At 40.3% G+C, this 23,008-nt stretch overlaps 1 protein-coding gene across 2 annotated transcripts in view; it reads left to right on the forward strand.

Annotated features, from left to right (window-relative positions):
* LOC117807284 (receptor-type tyrosine-protein phosphatase delta-like) overlaps nucleotides 1–23,008 on the forward strand; it is a 429,954-nt gene that overhangs the window by 377,577 nt on the left and 29,369 nt on the right. The window contains exons 13-27 of one of the 2 annotated variants that reach the window (XM_034676508.1): nucleotides 998–1,186; nucleotides 5,072–5,182; nucleotides 8,800–9,069; nucleotides 10,168–10,749; nucleotides 11,126–11,271; nucleotides 11,733–11,877; nucleotides 13,476–13,781; nucleotides 14,642–14,835; nucleotides 15,150–15,176; nucleotides 15,669–15,786; nucleotides 17,112–17,699; nucleotides 18,106–18,206; nucleotides 18,329–18,585; nucleotides 19,902–19,995; nucleotides 21,849–22,058. In XM_034676508.1, the coding sequence (XP_034532399.1) occupies nucleotides 998–1,186; nucleotides 5,072–5,182; nucleotides 8,800–9,069; nucleotides 10,168–10,749; nucleotides 11,126–11,271; nucleotides 11,733–11,877; nucleotides 13,476–13,781; nucleotides 14,642–14,835; nucleotides 15,150–15,176; nucleotides 15,669–15,786; nucleotides 17,112–17,699; nucleotides 18,106–18,206; nucleotides 18,329–18,585; nucleotides 19,902–19,995; nucleotides 21,849–22,058 (3,338 nt within the window). The remainder of the gene's footprint in view (nucleotides 1–997; nucleotides 1,187–5,071; nucleotides 5,183–8,799; nucleotides 9,070–10,167; nucleotides 10,750–11,125; nucleotides 11,272–11,732; nucleotides 11,878–13,475; nucleotides 13,782–14,641; nucleotides 14,836–15,149; nucleotides 15,177–15,668; nucleotides 15,787–17,111; nucleotides 17,700–18,105; nucleotides 18,207–18,328; nucleotides 18,586–19,901; nucleotides 19,996–21,848; nucleotides 22,059–23,008) is intronic. The other variant, XM_034676509.1, reaches the window with a different exon arrangement.

The raw sequence follows: 23,008 nt of genomic DNA on the forward strand, positions 1-23,008 counted from the left end.
TCTGAGTTTACCCTAGGAACTAATCATAAACATTTTTTTTAATAGAGACAGAGAACAATGTACAAGCACCCTAGTGTCAAAATGTCATCACTTATGATTAAAAAAATAATATAAAGAAGAGGATGGGGTCCAAAATGCCGCATGTAAAAGGCATGTAAAGTGAGAGTTAGCATACCAATTGGTCACGTCTGCAATGTTAACTTTAATGCAGTCTTAAGTCCAAAGGCAAAATAATGCACCTACCATAAAAAATACAGTTCATTAATTTCAAAGTATCGAAAAACTCCAGGAGTGGGGCATCCGTTTAGCCTAGTAGTTAACATTGCATGCCACATGTACAGAGGTTATAATCCTCAAAGTGGGCAGCCACTCTATCTTCTTAATTTCCTACGATCTACTATCCTGTCTTCTGCTAAATTGGGCAAGCTGTTGTATAATGTCTTTAAGTCCTAATGCTAAGCTAAGCAAAGCAGTCCATAGCACTAGCTTCAAAAATGTAATGGATATATCTGTGTTTGGTATCTATCTTCTCAGCTAACTCTCAGCTAGAAAGTGACTGTATTTGTGTCCTTAACAAAACGAACCTGCTCTATTAATTCCATGGAGAAAATTACTTAAACGTTGTACTGTCTACTGTCAACCCTTGTTCATTGTTCATATCGTGTCCTTGTCACTAACAAATATGGGTAGAGAATGACTGTATTGAATATCACAGTTTTTAGTAAGTAGTAACTGCTTTTCTGAGAGTGAATAATGTAAACAAACCAACAAAAAAAAAAACAATTTCACTGTCTCTGCTACTATACATTTCTCTACCATACACGGACATGGAGCTGAAGATCTCTCTGCTTTATCCTTCACCTATTCTATTGCTCTGAACTCTTATGGCTTAAATTTCCTCTGGCTCAACCTCCCCATTGGCTCAGCACAGCCTTGGAGGAGGACCAGTGACTTTCTGAATCTGACCGCTGCTGCAATTTCTCTAATCTTTTTCCAGAGGACCAGCTGCCCCCTGGTTTCCCCACCATAGACATGGGCCCACAGTTAAAAGTGGTGGAGCGAACACGCACTGCCACCATGCTTTGTGCCGCCAGTGGCAACCCTGACCCTGACATCTCGTGGTTCAAAGACTTCCTCCCCGTCAACACCACCAACAACAATGGACGCATTAAACAGCTCAGATCAGGTATGTTTCCTCTGCTGAAAGCTTAATTACGACACAGGGAGTCTCCTTTCTTGTTATCTTCTATCTGAACTGCTCCCCCTGTTCTGTTCTTTCATCCTCTTCTTCCTCCCATAATTTAACTTCTCATTTGGCTTTTCATTTTGTAGGTAATGGCATTGTTTCTACTATTTCCTGTCCTCTACTCTGTACGCCCCGGTGTGTGTTGTCTGTATGTGTGCCCCCTCTTTTCTGTCTTCCAGTGTTGTCTTGGGCTGTTGGGATTGTTGCCCCTTCTGTTTGCTGGCTTCTGCCCTAACTTCTGCCCTCATTGCTCACTGCTGTGACTTTTTACAATGGATTTTTTTTGTTGCTGTTTTGCGTTGATTTATTTACCACTGCATTGGTGCAGTATTTATTATTTTTCTTTTCCAATCCATTCTCTTCATTTCTTCTGTGTTTTTTTACAATTAATATTCAACATTCGGCTTCATCCAGAATCTGCTAAGGAGTGCACATGACTTTAAACTAAGAAAACAAGCAGAAAAGCAAATGAAACAATGTCCTTGTGCATTAATTAAAATTCTACTTTGCAAAGAGGGATTCTTAACCCGCCTCTGAATAAAATGTTGCTTTTTCTTTTTGTACAACTTTATCTCAATGAAGAAAAACAACAAATTCTGTACAATCAGCCACAGTAGTGCGTACAACTCTCGAAGGCTTCTCCCTTATCCCTAATTCTTTGGATTTAAAGCCCCTGCTTTAATGTGTTAATGCTAGCTTTGTTTTTATTTGCCTGTAACGCATCCTTATATACTCATTCACCTGAATATTCTAAGTTTGATTTCAATATCTTAAAAAAATTAAGAGATTATTCTACACCTAAAAATGTAACAAGAGGTCATAGCTTGCAGCTTTATGTGCTAGCTAACAACAACACGTTAGCTTAACTACTTGTAAATTTGAAGTCTTGTTTGTTTGACCACCTGTCTTCACGGATTTCACAGCTGTCCTTTTGTTAACTCGTCTTGTTAACCTTACTTGTCTTCAACAGAACTGTGTTAAACTAACCTTTATTTCTAATGTGCGACTTTGATTCACATAGTTATTAAAGCTTTAACAAAACCTTGTCAACTAAACTTCCATAACGAATATTATCGTATTCTTATGCTGTCTTTCTTCTCTCTATATTTCTAAATTTTACAGAATCCTTTGGTAAGTGCTTAGCTCTAAAGCACACATCACCCCCCACTAATTTTTCATGTTTCCAACAACTATTAAAATGCATGGCATGCATTTTACTAACAGATAGCTAAGTTTAGGGCTTCTACTAGAGACACACACACACTTCCCTCACCTAAGGTGTACAAGTGTCCTATCACTGCCAGCTATAGTATCACCTTAATCTCAGGATTATCACCACCAAACTTTAGCTCAGTTTTTTCATATACTGACCTGAGTAATGACTTATCCTCACATGCTACTCACTCACTGACCCACCACTTACCCACTTATTTAATGTTTTAACACCAGCACACTAGGGTGAGGACATTTTCAAGGAGTTTTAGGGAGGTGACCAGCTCAGGTGAAGCAAAGGGATCTGAGGATTTTTTGAAATATGTCTGCTCTTAATCTCATACACAAAGTCCTCAAAGTCTTTCCCCTCAGTAGATGCTCTTCAGAAGCCATTGCCACTTCCAAAAATGGCACCTCCCCCGTGGTACACCAATGTACAAGTTCTTCTCTCTGACCTATGATTTTCTATGATGAATCCTGTCTTTCTCTGCCACTAGAGTACAGAAAAGTTCTTATTCTCTCTCTCTATCTCCTTTCTCTTTCCTCTAGTACCTTTATTTACGTACCCTGTTAAATCTAATTTGATTCTTCTTCCAAAGCCCCCAGCCTCTATCTACTCGTACTAATGCTTCTTCTTTCTAATCTTATTTGCATTCATATTATCCACCCAGGTGGTACACCAATAAGAGGTAAGAGTGCTGAACTGACGTTCACAGAATGAAAATAATACCAATTCATTCTTGCTGTCAACCCATCCATTCACTTGAATCACCTCCATTTTTGTCCTGTTTACCAAGACCAAATCCCATTTCGTTCATATGGACCTTCCTTCTTATTTGTCCTGTTTTGTTGACGAAATTTGTATTCCATCTTTTTGTCTCTGCTTTATTTACTCCTTTATATTCTGGTTTCAAGAGCCTGTTTAGCTCAGTTGTGATATGCTTGCCCTGGCTCAAATAAGCATATCCAATGACAATTATTTTTTTAAACTCTATTTTTTCCGTTCATTTTTGTTTTCTTTTTGGCCATAGCGAATCATGTGTCCCTCTTTTTGTCCAACTAAAACAACCAAGCATTTTTCCCCCTTAGCTGTTCTTGTTCAGCACTAAAAATATGCACAGATGCTGTGGAATCCCGCAGGCATGCTGAAGACAACATTGCCTCTCCTCTGCTTTTTTCTCCCAAAGAATTCTTTCTATCTTTGCAAACTATTTTTTTCCATTTCTTCTATTTGCTTTCCTCTCCTGTACCTCTACAAAAAAGCCCAAACAACCACTTTTTTGATAAAGTTTATACGGTGCTTTTTTCTCTTTCACCTATTTTTCTTACTTTTCTTGGGTTTGGAGACTATTTTACTTTTTGACCTTTTTTCTTCAGGGTTTGTGAAAGGCAAACAGTAGAGTCTGGCGAGGACCTGATTGGCTCATTTTTGCCGTGTGATGAGAAGCTGGAGAGTTGTTGATGCATAAAGCCATTTTTCCCCTTGGTCATGTGACACCACACTGCTGATCCCATTGGTGGATTTTTATGGGTGTCTTTTGTAGCTTTCACAAGCTAAAGCAGTGGTTGGTTACTTTCTTGTCGGCTCAAGCCGATATTTTGAATTTTGTCTTCTAATAAAAAATGCATTTTATTTTTCAGCTAAGGGTTGTCAGAAGGTTGTAAGTTGTGCCGACATACATTTCTTGCCAAGATTTGCATGTCAAACACTTTTGTTACAGAGGGTTATATGTTGCTTTTACCGTTCATAGAGCTCTAATTAACATTTTTTCGCATATATGAGCAGCATTTTTCAATTTTTTGTACCAGCTGCATTTTTTGATAGCGACTTCCCCTGAAGTCCCAAATTACTTTGTTAGGGAAATGATACACTCGATTTGTGATTGAATATGCTAAAATTCATACCTAAATTTCTTTCTTTCAATTGTCCTCCCTTGTTATGCTGCTTTCTTATACTGTAAACCTCTTTTGTTTGATCCATGTTTCCCTGAAGCAGTATCACTCATCCCCATATTGACCAGTCCAGTGACATGTTGTATATCAAAGGGCTCGCCCCTTTTCTTCAGAATAAAATTGTAACTTTTTTTTTATTGGCACTAGGATGAGTGTCTTTTGAGACCCAATAGAATAAGACATAATCAATATTTTTCTCTAACAAAAACAAGGTAAATGATATAATAAACAAAAGATCACTTCGGTGTTTTTTCTTTATTTTTGAATCATCTGACAATATGTTATTTTCGTTTTAAGCAACAATATATTTGTGTCGCGATGTCTTGCATGACGACCATTTGCAGCTATCCCCTCGCCTTCAGTACGATAACACAGTCTCAAATTTACCTGCAAGCGGAAGAGGCTGTGATAAAGATGGGGGATAAACTTATAAATAGAATTAAAAGATACAAGAGTATAGTGTCTAATTCATGCAGTTTGGAGGATACTATTTAATTGCAACTTTCCTCAAAATGTCCAACTGCCGAAACCTAAAGCTAAAATATAGCTAAGATGGTTTATTCAGCCTCCTTGAGGCCAATTTATTTTGTCTTGTAAACCTGCATTCAACATCATTTTAACCATGCACACTCCACTACCCCGTTTCCTATCCCCAACCAGGAGCCCTCCAGATAGAGCAGAGCGAAGAGTCCGACCAGGGGAAGTATGAATGTGTGGCGACCAACAACGATGGAACCCGCTACTCTGCTCCTGCAAACCTTTATGTCAGAGGTAGGAAAGGTCTAAGAACAACACGTGCATGCTTACATCAAAAATTATATTAACTTCTATTGTAAATTCATGAGAAATCTTTAAATCAGCCAGTACAGTCATGGGCGAAAACCCTTTAGGCCACTGTAAGTATGGTTTGTTTTGGATTTGGTTTTGCACTGAACTTACCTGCACTGATTTGAACCTACAGCTGCTCTTTTATGTGTTTCTGGTCCTTCCTGATGATTATCCTGAGTCTAACCATCAATGTCTAGACTGCTTGCTGATTTTAGCTACTAATTGTGTTAAAACCTGAATGTTAGAGGTAGTATATGGCCCTAATTCTTTCCCCAGCAAAGAGTAGAACCTTTATGACCTTATTTACACCCAGCTGATCAACATGAGAAGGACAAATTTGGTCTCAATATTTTTGTGACACGGAATCAAAAGTTAAATTTGACAAAATAATACACATTAAAAATGTATTATATAAGCTTGTTTTATAGTAATGTCAAACTAGCTTGTAAGGGTAATTTTTGTCCTTGCTACACTAAGAGATGTTGAGCTTCATGAGTTTTAGTGCAGGTGCTTTCAGGCATTTATACATAATTATCAATTCCCAAATTTGACACAAAATGAAATAAAATGAAATAGTGCTCATTTCAATTCTTAATTTTAGCCAGACCATATGGCTTATTAGATTTTATATGAGTTCATATTTTTCTATTAAATAAAAGACTGAGTTTTGATGGGTCAGACTTTTGTTTTCTACTGTGGGTGTCAGGGTGGTACAAAGGGCTCCCTGCACCTTAGAGACAGAAGGTCCTTCGAATTGTTTAAGCATCTGTAGACCTAAAACATGGCCTTTTTACTCTCTGTGTTTCCCTTGTTTTCTCCTTTCCTTGTTTATTTTGTTCTGCATCAATTTCCCTACATCACTCAGAGCTCCGAGAAGGTTGGTGGGTTTTAACTTTTTGAGCACAACACAACACTGAAGTTCATTCATTGAAAACATTCTTTTTTTTTTCTCAAGGTTGTTTTTTTTTTCCCTTCAAGTGATTTTATTTTGATCTAGTTGGTGCATTAAATGTTCATGTTCCCATTTAGAATGCCTTTGGTTGTTGTCACAATGCTCGACTGTCCAACAGGTGGTGCATGTTTGCATCTTTGAGGTGGGGCGGTTGGGGTTGATATTTACATCAGACTGAGGGTTGATTTGCATGGTCAAGTCTTATTACTTCTCACCACCAATTTTAATACTTCTCATTGTCTTTCCTGTGTCCCAATCCTAAACCTTTCAGTGTTACTGCTTGGTTTCTCTCAAAGTAAAGAATTACAATGTGATCAGAACATAAAAGAGGATACATGTTGTTCATGGTATGACAAACTACAACAGAAGATAAACTGTCCTTAATGACTTAGCTCTCCTTGCTAATAGCAGCTTTAATACATAGACTCTTTGCTTCTCTGTATGAGCTCTGAAGCTCTCTCTCCACACAGCAATTTAAGCATTACAACACTCAAATTTTCCCTGTGGTGCTCTCCCCAATTCAAGTTTCACAGAGATAAAAATATGTTAAAGCAAATCCATCCTTTGTTGTAATTGGCACTAAAGTCGAAGCACAAAGCTGTAAAAACAACCTCGCCCTCAGAGATTATACACTTCCTCTGACGCGGATCTTTCTGCCCAGGAAGTCATGAAAGAGTGATGTATTTAGAGCGTTATCCACCAGACTTGACAAATGTAATGATATTCAAATGAGCAGGATAATATTATGTCTGTGGGGAGTGTGATCCAATTGGATATTAATTAAATATTGAGTGAGAGAAACGCTGTATTTAATAATGCAAACAGTTCCCCTGGTTTGCCTCTCTGGAGGGCTGCAGTCTGCTTAACAGAACAGGCTTTGTGAATTAGGAGCAGGAAGCGTGTGCCTGTGTTTGAGTCAAATATAGTAAATACCTACACAAATACCATGCCTCCAGTCACAGGAGCTACTTTAGAAGCTGCTTACACTTAAATAATAATCAATACTCCAACGTTTAAAAGCAGCATATTCCTTAATAACTGATCTACAGTGAGCAGTAACACTGACTGTATTTTAAATTTTAGATCCTAAATATTTTCTGAATTATAATTTCTTTACCTTACCCCTACTATTGCACTAACATTATAATATATGGAAATTCTCACCTGATATTTCTTTTTTTCCCCTCTTGTGACCATTTGAGTCATCTACCCATAATCCTTATTGTTTCCTCGTCCTCGCAGAGCCTTTACTTTGTGCTAACCCCAATTAGAAGCTACACCTTCCCTTCGACCCTGTTACCACTTACTTTGCTCCTACAGCCCTTTTCTTCCCCTGATCCCCAACACATCTGCCCCACAGAGTCTGTTTCTCATATGCATGGTGGATTCATGCTCCCTTGCAAAGGGTCTCAAAGCCATCTGTGTTACTGTGGATGTATTAAGTTTAAGTTCATTTAAACTGTAAATGAAATTCTCTCTTTTGTTTTCTGTGTTGGGTTATTTTTTGTAAATTTGTTCACTAGAGCTGTCAAATGATATGACATTTGTCATACCGACCAATATCAACGTTGCCATGATGAATTATTCAAAATAAAATCTTGCCTTAAGTGCCTTAGTGGCCAGAATTAAGTTTACTCAAACAACTGCTCCAATAGCAGTTTTCAGCATCTTCCTAATGTTCTTTATTATCATTACTTGATATGTACTTAATGTTTGAGACGTGTAAACACCCTTGTTATTATCATTTTTCTTCTAAGTTGTCTGTAAAGTTTATATAGGATTTATAATAGGCATGGACTTATAGGGGTTAAGTTAAACTTTTCAGACTGAGAAACTTATCTCAGAAATGAGTAGTAGTAGTTTTAATTCAGCATCATAGAATGTTCTTGATTAAGATACATTTACAGGCATACCCTGGTTTATACCATCACACAGAGTAGTGTGTCTTGATACCTTAATGTTTTCAGTGTTGTCATAATTGGCCCTCTTGTAATAAGCTACAGACCTCCAATTTAAAAGCATTTAAAGATTCCAGTTGGACCTTAGCACAAAGCAGCAGGGCTTCATGATAAAAGGTGATGTTTTATCCGTGTGAGCACACTCCTCTAAATAACAAAGGATCAAATCATGGGACAAGGAAACATATTGATCTAAACTGTGGATGTGTAACATTTGACAGCCCTAGTTGTGTCTTTTGACTGAGCCTGCAATGCAAAGCAGAGAAACACCATCTCCCTTTATTTGCCACCACTCTGGAGAATTACTTTTTTCTTTGTTTGTGATGTGAGGATGTGACAAAGCACACTTTCTCACATCAGCTGGAAGTACACAGCCTAGAAGTTGTCTTTGAATACGACTGAGGAGTGCTGTCAACTGTCCAGCACTTGGGTATATCTGTACCAAAGTATTTTGTGCATGTTGCTGTTAACTCATCTGCCATTTAAATCTCTACGACTGTTATGAAATGTGTATTTCATTTCTCTGCACAAATTGACTTTTTAAATATTGAACCATCAGCCAGTTTTTGTTTTTGCAACATTTCTGACATTTTGCTACAATAGGTGCTCAGTTGCTGCTGTTTTTTCACACCATGTTTTGTCTCTTTCAGTACGTCGGGTGCCCCCACGATTCTCCATTCCACCCACAGACAATGAGATCATGCCGGGCGGCAGTGTCAATATCACATGCGTGGCAGTGGGCTCACCCATGCCATATGTCAAGTGGATGCTGGGCGCTGAGGACCTTACGCCAGAGGACGACATGCCCATTGGGCGCAATGTGTTAGAGCTTACAGACGTCCGGCAGTCAGCCAACTACACCTGTGTGGCCATGTCCACTCTGGGGGTGATCGAGGCTGTGGCACAGATAACAGTGAAAGGTAAAGCTTCTTTATCAGTTGAAGTTAAAATGTCAGGCTGGAACTGCACTTTACATAGCAAATATGTAGAACTCCTTTAAATTCTGCATATTATTTTGAATTTATATTCATATTTTTTTAGACTAGAGACTGTCAGAAGTCAAGTATCCAAGCAGAGACAACTGGTAGCGCTTAAAAGAAAGATTTAGCTTGATAAATCTTCTGTGGATTCCTTAAAGCTTTAGACAAGCCCTGGCACCAGCCTCAGTGCATTAGATGCCAGATTGAGAATATAGTGAAGTGCTTATCTCTCAGCTGGAGAGCTACAAAGCCACAAGCTCACCATCTCTGCTAGCAAGAGGTAGAGAGGAGGAGGGGGTGTGAAACGTTGTGAGTATTGTTTGGTGTCCTCTGTAGGCATGGTACTTATCTGAGTGTAATCATATCTACACTGCAGCGTACCAGAGAGATATCCCAGATTGGTGTCGCCGTGTTCACGTGCACACAAGGGACACACTCACGTACACACACACATATACACACACTCGGCTTTGTTTTTTCCGAGACATAACAGAGATATTAGTCACAATATAGCAGTCTGGCAGCGGGCTCCCACAGAAGCACACTTCAGATGGCATATAAAGACAATGTATTGCCCTGAAATCTTTTGCCATGTGCCACGGTGCGGGGAATTAAAGCAATAAATTTACCTGTTAAATTATTAAAGTGATAAACACTGGGAGATCAGAGATTAACGACAATGGCACACTCAGCTGCTGAACAGGGGGTGTGCAGGGCTTTAATCTTGCACATTAATTCATACCAAACTTTCTTGTTTTTACGATTGTAAACTTGAAAAGTGGAATAACATTAGGACTATCCGCCCACCTTACAAAGCACCCTTGTGACTTTAGATTTACTGTATATCATCAGTATCAAGTGCAATGAGCTGGTAAATTAATGTGATCAATATAATTCAACCATTTGCAAATTAAAACAAAGTCTCCAAGGCCTGTAATATTAAACAAATGATTCTACAGGGGTTAGTCTTTTAATGTTTACTCCAGTTTGCATTTAGTATAAATATATTTATGTATTATTTGTTATTTGTTATTGCAGCATTGCCCAAGGCTCCTGGTATTCCTGTGGTGACTGAGCGAACAGCCACCAGCATAACACTGACTTGGGACTCTGGAAACCCTGAACCAGTGTCCTACTACATCATCCAACACAAGTCCAAGTACTCGGAGGACTCGTACAAAGAGATAGATGGCGTCGCGACCACTCGGTACAGCGTGGGAGGCCTCAGTCCGTACTCGGACTATGAGTTTCGTGTAGTAGCGGTGAACAACATTGGGAGAGGGCCACCAAGCGAGAGCATCGAGGCCAAAACAGCAGAGCAGGCCCCCAGCACGGCACCCAGGCAGGTCAGAGGTCACATGCTGAGTGCCACCACAGCGGTCATCCACTGGGACGAGCCAGAGGAGGCTAATGGGCAGATCATGGGGTACAGGGTCTACTACACCATGGACTCCACCCAACACGTCAACCTGTGGGAGAAGCAGATTGTTCGGGGAGCAAACTTTGTCACCATCCAAGGCCTCATTCCCAATAAAACATACTACATCAAAGTTCTGGCCTACACATCAGTAGGTGATGGACCGCTTTCTCCAGACCTTCAAATCATCGCCAAGACGGGAGGTGAGCCAAGCTTAAAGAGTCCGTAATCAACAAGCACCAAGTTTAACAAGTATTCACTCTCCACAGTCAAACTGGGTTTCAAATATTTTTGAAGCCATGTGTTTTTGTCACCAATCCTCATTAGTGGATTAAACAGAGCTGTAAACATACTCAGGCTGTCAACAACAAGTTAAGTTTGCTTTCTCATGCGAAAAAGACGTTTTTTACTCCCAAGAGTTAACAAAAGAAAAGACTTCAAAATAACATTTCTTTCAGCATGACTGGCTGAAACAACAGCACCTCCTAAAATACAATGTTGGTGACATGTACCCTAAAGTGGCATGTGATTATGAAAAGTGTCCAACGTAACAAATAAATGTATTCATTACCCTTGCAGTACCTTCCCAACCAACCGACTTCAAAGGGGAAGCCAAATCAGAAACAAGTATTCTGCTGTCATGGATTGCCCCGGCACAGACTGGACAGGAAAATCAGATCACAGGATATGAACTGATGTACAGGAAGAGGGATGAAAAAGAGGAGGTAATTATTTCCTGATCTGATTATTTTCTCAGAACCATTAGACTGAGTCAGAAATAAAATCTACAGACTCTGAGTCACACAGCTACCATGTACTAAGTTGTGAAAGTCTGATGTTTTTCAGTGTAGAGTTAGAGTTATTCTCCTTTTAAGTATCCTGACTAAATAAATAATCAATGATACCACTGATTATCAAATCAAACATATTTATATAACAGCACATCTGTAGGATTAGATTGTTCTATTCTAATTGTAACTACACATCTAGTTGATCTACATGATTCTTACAAATACAAAGTTTAGCATCACTCATTTATAAAGACTAACTACTTGTAAAAGGGATAAGATGTTCTGACAGTAAACAATGATACCCTCAAATTGTGTTTTCATCTCAGAAAGGGTAGCATGCTTGTAGAAATACCTGTGTGCTCTAAGAAACTGACTCTCTGAAACTTTCCTAACAGAGACGTATCAGCTTTGAGCCAACAACAACATACCTGCTGAAGGAGTTGAAGCCCTTTACTACTTACACTTTCCGACTGGCTGCCCGTAGCAAGCATGGAGTGGGAGCTTACACCAATGAGATCTCTGCAGAGACTCCTCAGACACGTAGGTCTACTTCCTTATCTGACAGAGTTTTTACTATTTTGGGAAGGAACACATTTTCAAATGCATCCCGATTGTTATGTGTGCTGAGAAATCCACACAGTGACAAAATTGTCCAGAAGGTCCTGAGCACAGATAAAGCCAAGACGATTTTTCTTTTTCATGCATTTGAAAAGATGTAAACATTTGAAAGAGTGAATAAGTGTTGCAAAGTCTACCTGCCCATGCAGTATTCACTTTGAAAGGGTTGCATGGACAGAGTACACAGACTGTCCTGTAAAGTCAGGAGACAAGGTTACACAAACTATCTCTTTACACCTTTGTTGTGCAAAAACAGTCCGGATTGAATTGAATGATAAAATCTTGAATTATTTATATCAGTGCCCACATCTTTGATACCACACAGTTTTTCTATGAGCAAAGGGCATTTTAGGATGCCTTGTCTCTTGACATTGCATGTCAGCCAAAAAAAGAGAATAGTAGATTTTAGAGCCTGAGCTTTCTATGTAGAGACACTGACAAGAACCAACTCTCCAGACTTCAAAGGGATTTCCCATTTTTGGCATTGAAATTCATACTAACATTAAATCAGAATCAACAAAGTTATGACAAAACCACATCATAGAAAGCTCAAAACAAGTATTGTCACTTTAGGTAGGGATATTTCAACCCTTCAGACCTCGGATTTATGAAAGTCAAAATCGATCAATTGGATACACTAAATCAAGGGCAGATGACTTATTCAAGAATCCCCAAAAACCTTAAGTGTGTTTGACAGCACATGTCAAATAAATCTGAGGTCTCTAAAAGACCAGGGCAGAGATCAGGTGGGTAAATTAAACTGAGTAGTATGTCTGTTCATAGGTCAGTGATACAGTAAATGAAAAGTGCATGCCAATGTCGTCAGACTTGAATAAATCAGTCATGTTTCCTTGGGAAGTTCTCTGTTGTACAATCAGGCTTTTACCACAAACCAACAGGCTTCGGAAAGGTTGGTGACCAATACAACATTTTTCTATTTTGAACTAGTTGAAGCATCAACCTTTATGTTTTTGGATTGATGGTAACTGCTTGCCAAACTTAGCAAAGCTTATTTGTATGTTTCTTTTGGAATGGTTTATATTGAATTATTTCTGAAGTTATTTGAAATAATTTCAGGTTTTTGTTGTACAATTTAAGGTTCTACGAACAGTATGTATTAGGATATATGATTTTTGTTTCCCTTTGTTTTTACAATTTATTTTTTTCATGGCAAAGGTAGGTTACAGATGTTCAAGCTGTCCTTTTTCCCAATCAACACCTTCCATTCATCAATGTGAACACTCTTTTGTTGTTCTTTGCCTTTTGGTTTGTCTTTATTTGTGATGTTTCATTGATTCATAGTACTTTTTCATTTATCCATATAAGTCCTTGTGCTTTATCCTCATTTTGTGTATTTTTATTTCCTTTTTTTCCTTTGTTTGGTCAATTCTACCATCATCACCCTGATCAAACCAAAAACTGAAACTCCTTTAAAACAAAAATCCAACTCAATGAATGGCCTGACCAAACAAAAAAAACCCTGCACCTACACCTGCACCAAAATCCAACCCACCAACCAGAACCCTCGGGCCCACCTCAGGAAGTCAAGTGCTATAGCCCCAGCTCCACCAACATCCTGGTAAGTTGGCGGCCACCCCCGATGGAATTACAAAACGGGATCATTACGCAATACACCATCCAATACACTGCGACAGAAGGGGAGGATACTACGACTCTTCAAATCCCCGGCATTCCACCAGAAAGCTCCCAGTACCTTTTGGAAAACTTGGAAAAATGGACAGAGTATCGTGTGACGGTCACTGCTCATACAGATGTCGGAGCAGGACCGGAAAGCCTGCCACAGCTCATCCGCACAGAGGAGGATGGTATGTGTTCGCAAAAACAAAGCCCCAGCTGCAAAATCAGTCTACCTCTCTTAACCTACCCCGACAAATACTAACAACCTCGCTTATATCTTCAATTCCTTCTACTTCTCTACCCCTCTGCCTGCCTCTAACACGACTGTCACCACTTGCTACTTTTAATCCCTATTTTTGGACTTTTTTTGCCTCAACAAACTGACTCACTTTTTTATTTTTACCCCTACGCTGCTCAATTTCAACACATGGTATGGCTTTTTTCCATTTGCAGGCCTCCAACTTCCAGTCCCAACTGTCAATTTTTAACTTTTTTGAAATATATCCTGCAATATTTTTGAACGGCAGCATTGCAATGCAACTTATTTTTTTAGGAACTTGACAAAGGACAAGTTCAGGACAGTGGGAATAACAAAAGGTGGAAGATATTTTTTTTGAAGGCCATTTTTTATATTTTCCCCCCTCATGTGATAGAACCATTTTTTGCTCATTTTTCCTAACTCCATAGCCAAAATTCTTGTTGTGCTTCAAGCATTTGAAACACTTGAAGCCCCCTTTGGCTCCACTTTTCTATTTTGACAAAACACATTTTTTATTCCATGTTTTAAAAAAATCCACTCTACCCATTTTTAATGTTTCAAGATTAGGTCAGCTGTCAGACCTGTTTTTGCTGTTGTTTTTTCCCCCTTACCATTGTTGAAATATTGATGTCATGCAGTGGTTGTTGCAGGTCGCTGCACTTTTGTGATTTTTTTTTGTCACTGCAGCATTTTGCGCTACAGCTTTTGGGCAAGATTTTAAAAAACAAGCGGGTGAAGGGGTTCTCTATAATTTGACCTCTTTTCTTCTATCCCATGGTGTTCCTCCAGTTCCTAGCGGGCCACCTCGTAAAGTTGAGGTGGAAGCTGTCAACTCCTCATCAATTAAAGTGATCTGGCGTTCACCGATGCCAACCAAGCAGCACGGTCAGATCCGAGGGTACCAGGTGCACTATGTCAGGATGGTTAATGGGGAGCCCACAGGACAGCCAGTCATCAAGGACATACTGATTGATGATGCCCAGGTACAACTACTCAGCCAGACACCTCCTCTCTCAGACATTTAGTATTGCTTTCTCTGTTGAACTTTTAAGTGCCTTACAGCAAAGTATTTTATTTGGAGTGGAAAAAAGCTAACTTTCATCAAGTTAGATCAGTCATTCTCCTGGATGTAAAAGTAGGATATATATCGACAAACTGCTACTTTCACTTTTATGAGTTTGATGAATCTGGTAGTTGCAGACAGACTGTGCTTGTATATTTTATCACCAGTGATCAGTGACTGTACCTGGCCTTATTCCTTGTCTCTTTTCTCTCCATATTCTTGTGTCATAATTAGTGGGAATATGATGATTCAACTGATCATGTGAGTAGTTTAACATGTCAAAATGCCAATCTTGCTTTTCCCTGCCCTCATCCTTTGCATGAATGGCATGTGGCTTTTACTCATTAAGGAGTTCAAGACTTGGTGTTAAACGTAAGCTAATGCAATGTCAACTTCAGATGTTACCATTAAAACTGCAGATTGAATCCAAGGCTAACATTTTGTGTAAAGAAAGTTGAAGTAAACTAAACTGACCTGTATTTCACCTTTAAAATCGCAACGTCCTCACAGACAGATCTGTTTTGTTAAGCACAAAAACAGCACTGTCTTTCAGGATGTTTATTTGCCCAGGCTTTTCAACACATTCCTTTTAACTGAAGCATGCCTCATCTTCAAGTATGCACTGAGAGAAAGTGTTTGTTTGCTCCTTGTGACGATTGTGCCGGCATCACATCCCATTTTAATCTCCCCACTTGCTTCAAACTGCAAATCAGATTGAGACTGTCCTCCAACTAAAGTCCTGTATCTTCACAGGAAATGATCATCACAGAGCTGCAGGCTGAGACCACATATTCAGTCACTGTGGCAGCCTATACCACGAAAGGCGATGGTGCACGCAGCAAGCCCAAACTGATCACAACCACTGGCGCAGGTAACGTGACCATCGCTGACAAGCAATAGAAAAGCTCCCAAACAAACTATAGTCATGACAGATACCTGATGACCCTCATATACTCAGGTGGTTGATATGTTATTAGTGCATAAATACTAATTAGTTGGGGGTGGTTAATCTGTGTTTATTTGATTAATTGGAGGCAGATACCAATCTTGGTAGCCAATTACAATTACTAGCACTTGTATCATGCCAACCTTCTGTGTATCTCTGCTGACATACCAGATTTATAGGGATACTTCGGCATTTTTGAAGTGGTGTTGTGTGAGAAGTACTTGTCAATCACAAGTGTGTACAATAGCTTCCTCTTAATATTCCAAAAACTGGTGAACCTGAATGCAAGCTAAGCTATCAATCCCCACAGATGGGGTCAACTCTATCACATAATTTAGCTAATTTTACAAAAGTCTGACTCAAACACTAATGTTGGTGTTAATGTATGCTTCAATTCTTAATGCTGAAAATTGTCAGGCTTTCCCAGTAATGTCTGCAGTTTTCAATCTCAGCTTGGTCTTCCCCTTCAACAGCTAACAGTTTAGTTTGATGAAGCAAACGTGCAGACCATAGGTTATGTCATTATGCAATGAAAAACTGGGATAGACAAATACATGATTATGATGTGCGGCTGAGCGGACCAATCACAGGGCTTGCGGTCTGGGTTGGCTCTACGGGTAGTTACATTTTGGAGGAGGTGCATGTCAGCTACGTGCGTATGCCTTAGCGTAGGTACGGAGGCTACGCGGTACGCCGTCGATTCGACGCAGAAGTATAAATCAGCCTTTACATGGTAGAGCTGACCCTGTCTGCAGCAGTTAGTAACTTAGCTTCTGATTCAGTTCACCAGCCGGTTTCTCAACAAAGGGCCAGAGTTGACCAGCAACCCCTGTGGGTAATACACTCACTATTGACAAGTTCCTCACACTACCCCACTTTAAAAGAACATACTATCCCTTTAAATATAACACTGCATTTCTGCCCTACAAAACGTTGAAACTGCAGCCAACAAGGGGGGGAAAAGCACCAGGCAAGCTTTCATGTCAGTGAGCATTTAAAGTGTGAATGCAGCTAATTGCTGTTTCATTTAGTGCAATGACTCTTACCCACTGGTGTGACACTGCAATACTGAAGGCACTTTTAAAGTAATGGCAATGTAGAGTGTGTGAAAGTAAGACTAAAATAGGACTCTTGAGTTCAGTTTTTTCTCGCCTCTTTGGACAGGGGATCTAGAACAAATAGGATAAGACAAAAACAAGGTGTTCTGTGTTCATAACAAGTTGTTTCTTTCTGTATTGGTCATGTCATAGTTCCTGAAAAACCTCGGCTAATGGTCAGTACGACCAACATGGGCACAGCTCTCCTCCAGTGGCATCCCCCAGCATTAACCCATGGTCCTCTACAAGGCTATCGCCTCCGATTTGGCCGTAAAGATGTGGATCCACTGACTGTTATTGAGTTCCCTGAGCGAGAGAACCACTACACCACCAAAGAGATCCATAAGGGAGCCTCGTACACCTTCCGCCTTTCGGCGCGCAACAAGGTGGGCTTTGGTGAAGAGACGGTTAAAGAAGTCACCACAAATGAGGATGTCCCAAGCGGTTATCCTCAGATTATCACAGCAGAGGGTGCCACCACTGCGACCATTCAAGTTACTTGGCAGCCTGTTTTGTTGGCAGAACGAAACGGCAAAATAGTCAAATATGCTTTGCAGTATAAGGACATCAACAGCCCACGCAGTCCTTCAGAACTCTTCATCACCGCCCCGGAATCAACAGTCATCCTGGACGGCCTTAAAGCAGATACAACTTATGATATTAAAATGTGTGCCTTCACCAGCAAGGGCTCTGGTCCCTATAGCCCAAGTGTTCAATTCAGGACACAGCCTTTGGATCAAGGTAGGACCAGCCCCTGAACCTTTTTAGCCCTTTCCCTTCTAAAATCAACCTTTCCAAAAACAGCAGCTTACCCTGAAAGCCTCAAATGACAGAAGTTGATGAAGGACTTTGGCATTAAAATATTTTCCTACACTTTCCCCCCCTAATCCTAACATAATTTAAAAAACTCTCATTGTGTAAGTATGTTTGTTTCTTTGTGTCTTGTCAGTCAAGTGAAGGTCAGTCATTAATTTAAGAGTTGGTGTTGGTAAGAAGGTAAGATGACAGTGTTGAGTTCAGTGTAGTAGTGATTTCAGCCTGGTTTTGAAGGAGAAGTTCTCAGGTAAGCTCTGGTGTGGGACCACTGGTGTTGTAAGGCTAAAAGGGATGTTGTGTGTCTAAATTATCTGCTCCCCCTTTCTTTTAGCAGTGTTTGCAAAAAATTTTCACGTGAGAGCTGCAATGAAGACATCAGTGTTGCTGACCTGGGAAATCCCAGACACCTATAATCCAGCTCAACCTTTCACTGTGAGCTCTACCAAAATAAATACATTATCATATGCACTACACATTGGTATGACAAAATGGATTCAGGTAGCAGCCACAACCAAGACTTGTATGTTTAAGTAAAACAAGTGTTTCTCACGCAGATCCTCTACGACAACGGGCAGAGTGTGGAGGTAGATGGGAAGCTAACACAGAAGTTAATCACGGGTCTTCAGCCAGAGACGCAGTACTCCTTCCTCCTGACCAATCGTGGGAACAGTGCCGGAGGTTTACAGCATCGTGTGTCAACTATGACTGCTCCAGACATCCTCCGAACAAAACCCTACCTGATTGGAAAGACCAACTTGGATGGTATGGTGACTGTGGAGCTACCGACAGTGCAGACATCTGAGAGAGTAAGGTGAGTGGACACAAAGCAGAGACTGCAGATGTAATCTAGCTAATCAGGTACCTGGTGTAATGTATCTCCTCTTATTCATTAAGATGAATGTAAGTTGCACATGGTCAAGGACTTGCTAAGCAATAAACTGAACTAATCAAAAGCAGATTTCTGATTGCAAAGCAAGCAGCCTCCAATAAGGCCAGTCTCAAATTAGGAGCCAGTTATCAGATGACAGCACTCTTTTAGCCACAACACTAGAACATGAAAAAGAATGGCTGGCTGTAACCGGCCTCAGAATGGATGGATCAACCTGGTGTGCCATCCGAGTTCACTGTTTTTATATACTGAATCATTACCACACTTGCTTGTGCCAACTTTCATCAAGCATAATATAGTTTGACTTAAATAGCTCTTTTGTAAGTGGCTTATAAAGACATCAGTATGATGCAGTGGAACTTTCTCTGTCTGTTGCTAATGTCTGCGTTACTGTCTATTATCTATTACTGATGTTTCGTGAATGGAAATAAACAAGTTGACACGATAGCTGACCTTGTCGGGGGTAATTCTTCCAAAATAGAGTCATTTATATTCATCACTACTTTTCAGTGTAATATCCACTTCACCTCAGTCATTACAGTCTGAAGCAGCTCGACTCATTTAAGCGCACTCCTCTAAGCCCTGTAAAATCTCTTACAGCTTTTCAACAAAGCCTGGGTTGTCAGAGGGCCAAGGAGCACATCCGATTGTAGACTGACGCTTCAAACCCATCTTAGGTTTTTTCTTTTTTTTGATCTTGTTGGATGCACTTGGCCCACTGTCTCCCATGCCAAAGCTTAAGCTAATTAGGTTCCCATTAGCCTGCCACACTGCCTTCCTGGCTAACGCAAGCCAGTGCAGTGGCCAACCAGGAGGCCTGCAACACTCTGGCAGAGGCAGTTATCTCTCTTGCCACCCTGATAAAGGGATGAAAATCCCTCTAATTCTGTATCTTCTCTGCGTTCACAGAGGTCTCCTAATTAGCCAATGGGGGCTGTGAGTGAGGTGAAACTGTATTGCCCAACCTCTCTGAGCATGCTTGAATTAAACAGCAAACAGAGAGGAAAATTGTCCTAATCAGGGTGTAGAACGGCGTGATTATGCATCTTAGTTTCTGGAAAGCACACCACCCTTTCTAATACAGGTCGACATACTCTGAGCATATTTGTTCCCACTGCCTTACAAGGATTTCTTTGCAAAGAGAACTGTGACCATGAACTTGCAAACACAACTTGTGTACGCTCTCTCTTGACCTTGTCTGAAATGTTAATTTATTTAATCTTCTATTTTATTTACAGGGGGTATTACGTTGTGGTCGTCCCTTTGAAGAAGCAGAGCAGTGGCAAGTTCTTCAAACCCTGGGACAACCCTGATGAGATGAATTTGGAGGAGGTGGGTCTAAAGGAAGGGCTTCTTAAAATGACTCAGGGAGTTATCTTTCCGTTATCTATCATTGTACTCTCCTCCTCACATAGCTAAGGTAACTGTGTGCACATTCTCCTCCTATCTTTTCTCGAAACTGGAAAAATAAGTATAGGCAGTGAAGAGGGCAGGAAGAACAGGGGATGAGTCTCTCTGATTGACGCAAATAGCTGCAGAGAGCACTGTTCATATGGAAATGAGAACATGAAGTAGCCATCAAGTACACTGCAAACTCAACCCCCATCCCTACCTCATCCTCATCCTCCTCCTCCTCCTCCTTCTCCTCCTCCTCTTTGTGTCTGTGGTAATTACCTGAAGAGCTGCATCAGGCCTTGATGTCTCTTCTCATTCCAGGCAAAGCTATGCTCCTACCTATGCACTAAATACTTGACAACTTTTATATATAGCCTTTTGAGATAATTCAGGAGCTTCAGTGCATCGCAGACCTGATTGAATGTATGAGCAAATTAAAGTTTTATCACTATGTGCTAAAAGCTGTGATTACATTTCAGGTTTTTCTGCAGTTAAAGCTAATGTTGCTTTAGTCAGTGCAGTGTATACTGTACAATGTGTCCTAGAAATGTGAAGAAACAGAAATTTGTTAAGGATACAATTAGAATTCTGGTTTGAATTCATTTTTTAAATTCAAGTCCAGAGAAGCTTATTTTTGATATTTTGTTGAGTATTAATTCCTCTTGTATAAACATCCCAATATATCACATGTCTATAAGGCCAAGAGAAAACACACCACGTCTCATCTGGCATTGGCTTTACAGCTCATGCCCACAGGCCCGTGTCTGCAGCCTTGACCGATTGCCCAAATGTCGCCCCTCTGTCAGAATTTATTTGTTTGTCAATACTGGCACTCACCTTTTCACAACTTTTCCCAAGGGCGGCTAGATTTAGCCGTGTTGACAGCAGAGATGATTGAAGACATTATCGGGCTGCACCAACAGCCCCGCAGCCAAAACAGAGCACACACGAGGACGCACACACTCTAATGTGAATGACAGGCACACACAGCACACACACAAACACACACACACAAACTGGGCCGTGCACTAGTAAAAGATATGATATCAGACGCCCTAACTACTAGCTGGGGATGATTAGCATAATTATGATCCACACTTTGCAGTGGAGGTTGAAAGTCAGATGGTAGAGACTAGTATGAAGGGCACACTGGTGTTTCATTATCATTTTTGGGTGTTGGGGATCTGAGTGTTATTTCTTTATTTTTTTTTGCTTTAACATTATTGTGCAGGGGAGGCTCGGTATTCTATAGTTTCTTTCCAAAAACTTACACTGAAGAGATGCTGTACACATTATGAGAGAATCTAAGTTGCTGTTTAAAGAAGTTGTATTTAATTTGATGAAATCTAAAGGCTGGTGTACCTTGCCATTAAATCTACCAACTGAATCAAGTTACTGTTGTCTCCATCTGGCTATCTGAAGTAAAAATGTTTGACTGTAACAACTAGAAAAGAAAAAAATTGAGCTTCAAGTTGTAAATTAATTCCGTTTTTTTTCTTCTTCTGTTTGGAGCTGTCGGATAATCCTCAATTCTTGTTGTACGCTGGAAATGCACACAATCTTTTAATTTCACAATCTATTATGGTTATAAAAAAAAAAGAAAAAGAAAAAACAGATGAAATAAGTGATTGATCTTTGCTGAAATGTTCTGCTTCTTGCAATCAGCATTTTCAGCTCAGCAATCCCAGAAAAAAAAGGGAATTGCAATAGACAGATTTGGTTTGTGTAAATGTGTATTCATGTGTGTCCCTGTGCGTTATCAACTGTCTGCTTCTTTCTCCTCACTGTAGCTGCTAAAGGAGATAAACCGAACGAGCAGAGGCCTTCGCTTCCTGAGGCAGGCAGAACCCAAAGCCTATATCGCTGCTTACTTCAAAGACCTGCCCAAAGACTTCACCCTGGGAGACGGCAAGATCTACGGGGACTTTGAAAACAAGCAACTGCAGAACGGCCAAGAGTACATTTTCTTTGTGCTTGCAGTTCTGGAGATGTCTGACAATGTAAGCCTGCTCTTTCATGCATGTTTTATCTTAGCTTTATCTGTGTATTAAACTTGAGTTCAGCTGAAGACATGAATGTGCTCACCTTTTGGGTTATCCCATGCAACTGATCTCATGTTCCTTGTGTGAAAAAAAGCACATGTCAATAGACAGAGAGAGGGTGAAATCAGCGGCATCGAGGTGGGGAGTCAGTGTTTGCTTCTGGTGTGATGTGTTACTCTGAGCCCTTGTGAGGCTTTGACTCAAAAACTTCAAGCTGCAGCTGGCCTGAGAAGCTGACCCTTGCTGCTTTAGGGAGAGAAACCCCTTAAGACCTTCGCTGATCGCAGGAAAACCTCGATAACAGGGCACCTCTTTAATTGCGTCCAACGTGCGGTCCACCTTATCTCCCCTGCTGCAGTGAGTGTGTACGTGTGCATATGTCTGTCTGGACGGCACACCAGAAAGCAGCATGATTAGGCAGCTGCAGGCGTGATGATGGATTTGATGAGCTGCAGGGTCTATAGTGCTGCCTCGCACTCTCTCCGCTAACCCAGAGTTCAGGTAGAGCAAAAAAAACGATAATGACGGACGGAGGGAAATCTCTAATTTGCCCAGTGAAGCATATATTTTCCTCCCACAAGACCTTCTTTTTTATCTCCTCTTATAATGTGAAATAGTTCAATCAAGGCTCCTGTATAGGAGAGATATTGAAGATCATTTTGACTTACTGAACTGCAGCTTTGCAGAAAATGCACCGCAAAACTTTAGACTGGTTTTAATTTGGATTGTTGGTCATGCTGTCTTTGTCTTTGATTTTTAGATATGCTCAAAGGAAGGGCTAAATTAATTTAAGGCCTGCTCTAGTGTGGTAAATATCTTGAGCTCCTAGAATAAGTCTGGATTCACACAGTCCTGATGTATTCAGTTGAGTGTAGCTGCAACTAGGGCTGGGCGATAATTCGATAATG

Source organism: Notolabrus celidotus, chromosome 23 (assembly GCF_009762535.1).
Source record: "Notolabrus celidotus isolate fNotCel1 chromosome 23, fNotCel1.pri, whole genome shotgun sequence".
In the NCBI taxonomy this organism is placed as follows: domain Eukaryota; kingdom Metazoa; phylum Chordata; class Actinopteri; order Labriformes; family Labridae; genus Notolabrus; species Notolabrus celidotus.